The sequence below is a fragment of the Saprolegnia diclina genome (genome assembly GCF_000281045.1).
Source record: "Saprolegnia diclina VS20 unplaced genomic scaffold supercont1.119, whole genome shotgun sequence".
Lineage (NCBI taxonomy): Eukaryota > Oomycota > Saprolegniomycetes > Saprolegniales > Saprolegniaceae > Saprolegnia > Saprolegnia diclina.
Window position 1 is genome coordinate 11 of NW_008246186.1, and position 2,532 is coordinate 2,542.

At 56.3% G+C, this 2,532-nt stretch overlaps 2 protein-coding genes across 2 annotated transcripts; both read left to right on the plus strand.

Annotated features, from left to right (window-relative positions):
- Window positions 1-398: 398 nt before the first annotated feature.
- SDRG_16212 (hypothetical protein) lies at window positions 399-1,097 on the plus strand (the record flags this gene model as incomplete). The annotated part of the gene is made up of 1 exon (XM_008622413.1): window positions 399-1,097. One exon carries the CDS (start codon window positions 399-401, stop codon window positions 1,047-1,049), a length of 651 nt encoding a protein of 216 aa, XP_008620635.1. The 3' UTR covers window positions 1,050-1,097.
- Window positions 1,098-1,260: 163 nt separating this feature from the next.
- On the plus strand, window positions 1,261-2,135 carry SDRG_16213 (hypothetical protein). Its single transcript, XM_008622414.1, has one exon. It carries the CDS (start codon window positions 1,339-1,341, stop codon window positions 2,077-2,079), a length of 741 nt encoding a protein of 246 aa, XP_008620636.1. The 5' UTR covers window positions 1,261-1,338; the 3' UTR covers window positions 2,080-2,135.
- The last annotated feature ends 397 nt before the right edge of the window (window positions 2,136-2,532 follow it).

A 2,532-nucleotide genomic window follows, 5' to 3' on the forward strand; every position in this document is an offset into this window, starting at 1 on the left:
GGTGCCTGTTGGAGGCCGAATGGGGCATCGAGAAGAGGTAGCCCGCGAACGTCGTCGGCAAGACCACTCCCAAGGGGCCTGTGTCCGCTTAGAGTGCACCCCACATGTCCTTGATGACGTCGCAGTCGACGAGAAAGTGGCGAAAACTAGATTTTATTGTGGTGACCTGTGATTGTCGGTAGTGTTCCTCTCGATAACCCTGCTTCATCAGCAAATGCACCTCAACTAACTGAGCAGAGGCGCTGCATTTAACGTGAAATGTTCTCTGGGTGCCCAATGCCTGGAGTATCGCGTATCGTGCGCATCGAGATGCAAATGAGTGAATGTAGGTCTTTTGCGACCATCATTCAAAACAATCTATGCATACGATGGCGCGCACAGTTCAAGTTGCCACCAAGATGGCCACCGCCCTCTATCGCATCCGTGTTGTCCGTGTCCACCGGGGCAAGTGCATTGTCGTCTTCCGCGTCTATAATGTCTACTACGACGGGTGCCATACGGTGCCATCGGATGCCTCCTTCTTCGTGCTCCTCCTCGACGAAGACCCGTTCCTCTTTCTGTCGTACGCCACGGTCGGTCCCAAGCGCAGTTTCTCGAACGCCAACGAGCACTTTGCCATTGCCTCCAACGGCCAAGCGCTCGACTATGATTGGATGACTGCAAATGCACACAAGTTTGTCAAGCGCGTCGAGCAGACAGCGTACGCGCCGGCAACACTGAAGACGAACGCCACGTTCGTCTACAGCGGCTTCAAGCAGGAGCGGCAGCTAGAGCAAGGCGTGTACGAAGTCGAGTATACTGATCCCAAGTGGATCGAACACTTTCAGGTCGGCCACGTGTGGCAGTCGTACTGCTTTGACATGCTGCACTGCTTGCCCATTGATACCTCGCACCTCGAACCCGTGGCGACGCCCAAGCCAAGACCCACCCGCGCTGCTGCAAGGTCCACCACGAAAGCCAAGACGAAGATGCCAGTCAAGAAGTCAACACCTGTCAAGGCAGGCGCGACTCAAAAGGCCGTCGCACGAAAACGCCAGACAAAGATCTAGAGAAGCATCACGCAACTTACCTCATTGATATTCAACTCCATTTCGAAAATCAAGTTTGCAACAAAGAGGTGGGGACTGTCCCATTCGGAGGACCCCGCATTTATCGAACCGATCGGTAAATCCTCATGTACACAGATCAGCAGAGTGCAACCAAGAGTTCGCATGGCTACATGTACGACCAAGGGCATTGAAGTACTCACTTCCAGACCGTTCGCTGTGGCCGTTTCTAGGATACATCGAGTTAGCAAAAGCTTGCAACGGATTGTGTCGCTTGCACTCAACGGTCGCCATGGCCTCGATCGTCGACGGTGTAAATGTTGTTGGCCTCGCAGGCGGGGTCGTTCTCGTGCTCTGCGCCTTCCGCCCGCTTCTTTGGCTCGTCCGGGCCAAAGCCGTCGACGAGATCTCGGTTGTATGGACGGTACTGCACGCTGCTGGCCTCGTCTGCTCGTGCGTCTACCTTGTACTCTTGGAGGCGTGGGCGGGCGCGCTCCCGTTGGCCCTCGAGGCCCTTCTCGCCTTGCTTACGGTGCCATTGCTCGTGTACTTTCGACTGCAGCGCGCGACTCAACGCCAACTAAGGCCGCGTCGGCGCCAGCGGTCGCTCTCGCGTGGCGGCCCCAGGACCCACGACTTCAACGACGAAGTGCGGTGCGCCGAGGCGGCCCTGCGCCTCGCTGCATGGTTTGTTGAGGAACTCGAGGCCCTCGAAGCCGCCATTGGCCATGACTTGGACGTTCGGCGCGCGCCGCTGTCGTGGACGGTGGGTTTCGCCCTGCCATTGGACCCGTCCATCGATGTGTCCTTTCTCGAGCAGCGGGACGGATCTGCGCGCGTCACGTGTGTGGCATCGAAGCGCGTCTCCCAAGCCATTTTGCGCCAGTTTGTCGCCGACTGCCGGCGTCTCGGCCAATTGGCGTTTGCGGCGACGTACTCGCCCACGCTGCCAGGTCTACCACGCGCTTTGGTGACGTCGCCAAGCCACGTCATGGAAGCAATCGCGCCGAGCCATACCGCTGTCGAGCTGTAGACACATTGTACAATCTAGCACTTTATTAATGTTCATATTAACACGATGAATCAACGAGTTACGTACAGGAACGTGGAGATGAGCAATCAAAGATGCACAAAAACACCCTGCACACTCCAACTCAACTCGTCTGAGTGTTGTCGGAGCTTGGCCATTTAAACCCACCCCACCACCACGTTAGAGTTTGTCTCGAAGCTCATGCTCCACCCCTGCAACCAACGCCGCCTTTGTTTGGAGTCAGCCCAAATGAATCATGCCCTGTACAACGACATACCCGTGTACAATAAGAGACCTCCAAGCAGCGCTTTCTCGAGCATTTATGTAGCAAGTTGCGTCTGTGCCATCCACACTGAGTGGAAGGCTGCTCCAGCGGCCGCCAGGCATTCCACGCGGGTATTCAAGAGCAGGTAAACCCGATCCAAGCCAACATAGTCGCACGGACGGTAATCAAGA

Coding starts and splice junctions, on each gene's coding strand:
- SDRG_16213 (XM_008622414.1), top strand. CDS start 1,339: ATGGCCTCGATCGTCGACGGTGTAAATGTTGTTGGCCTCGCAGGCGGG.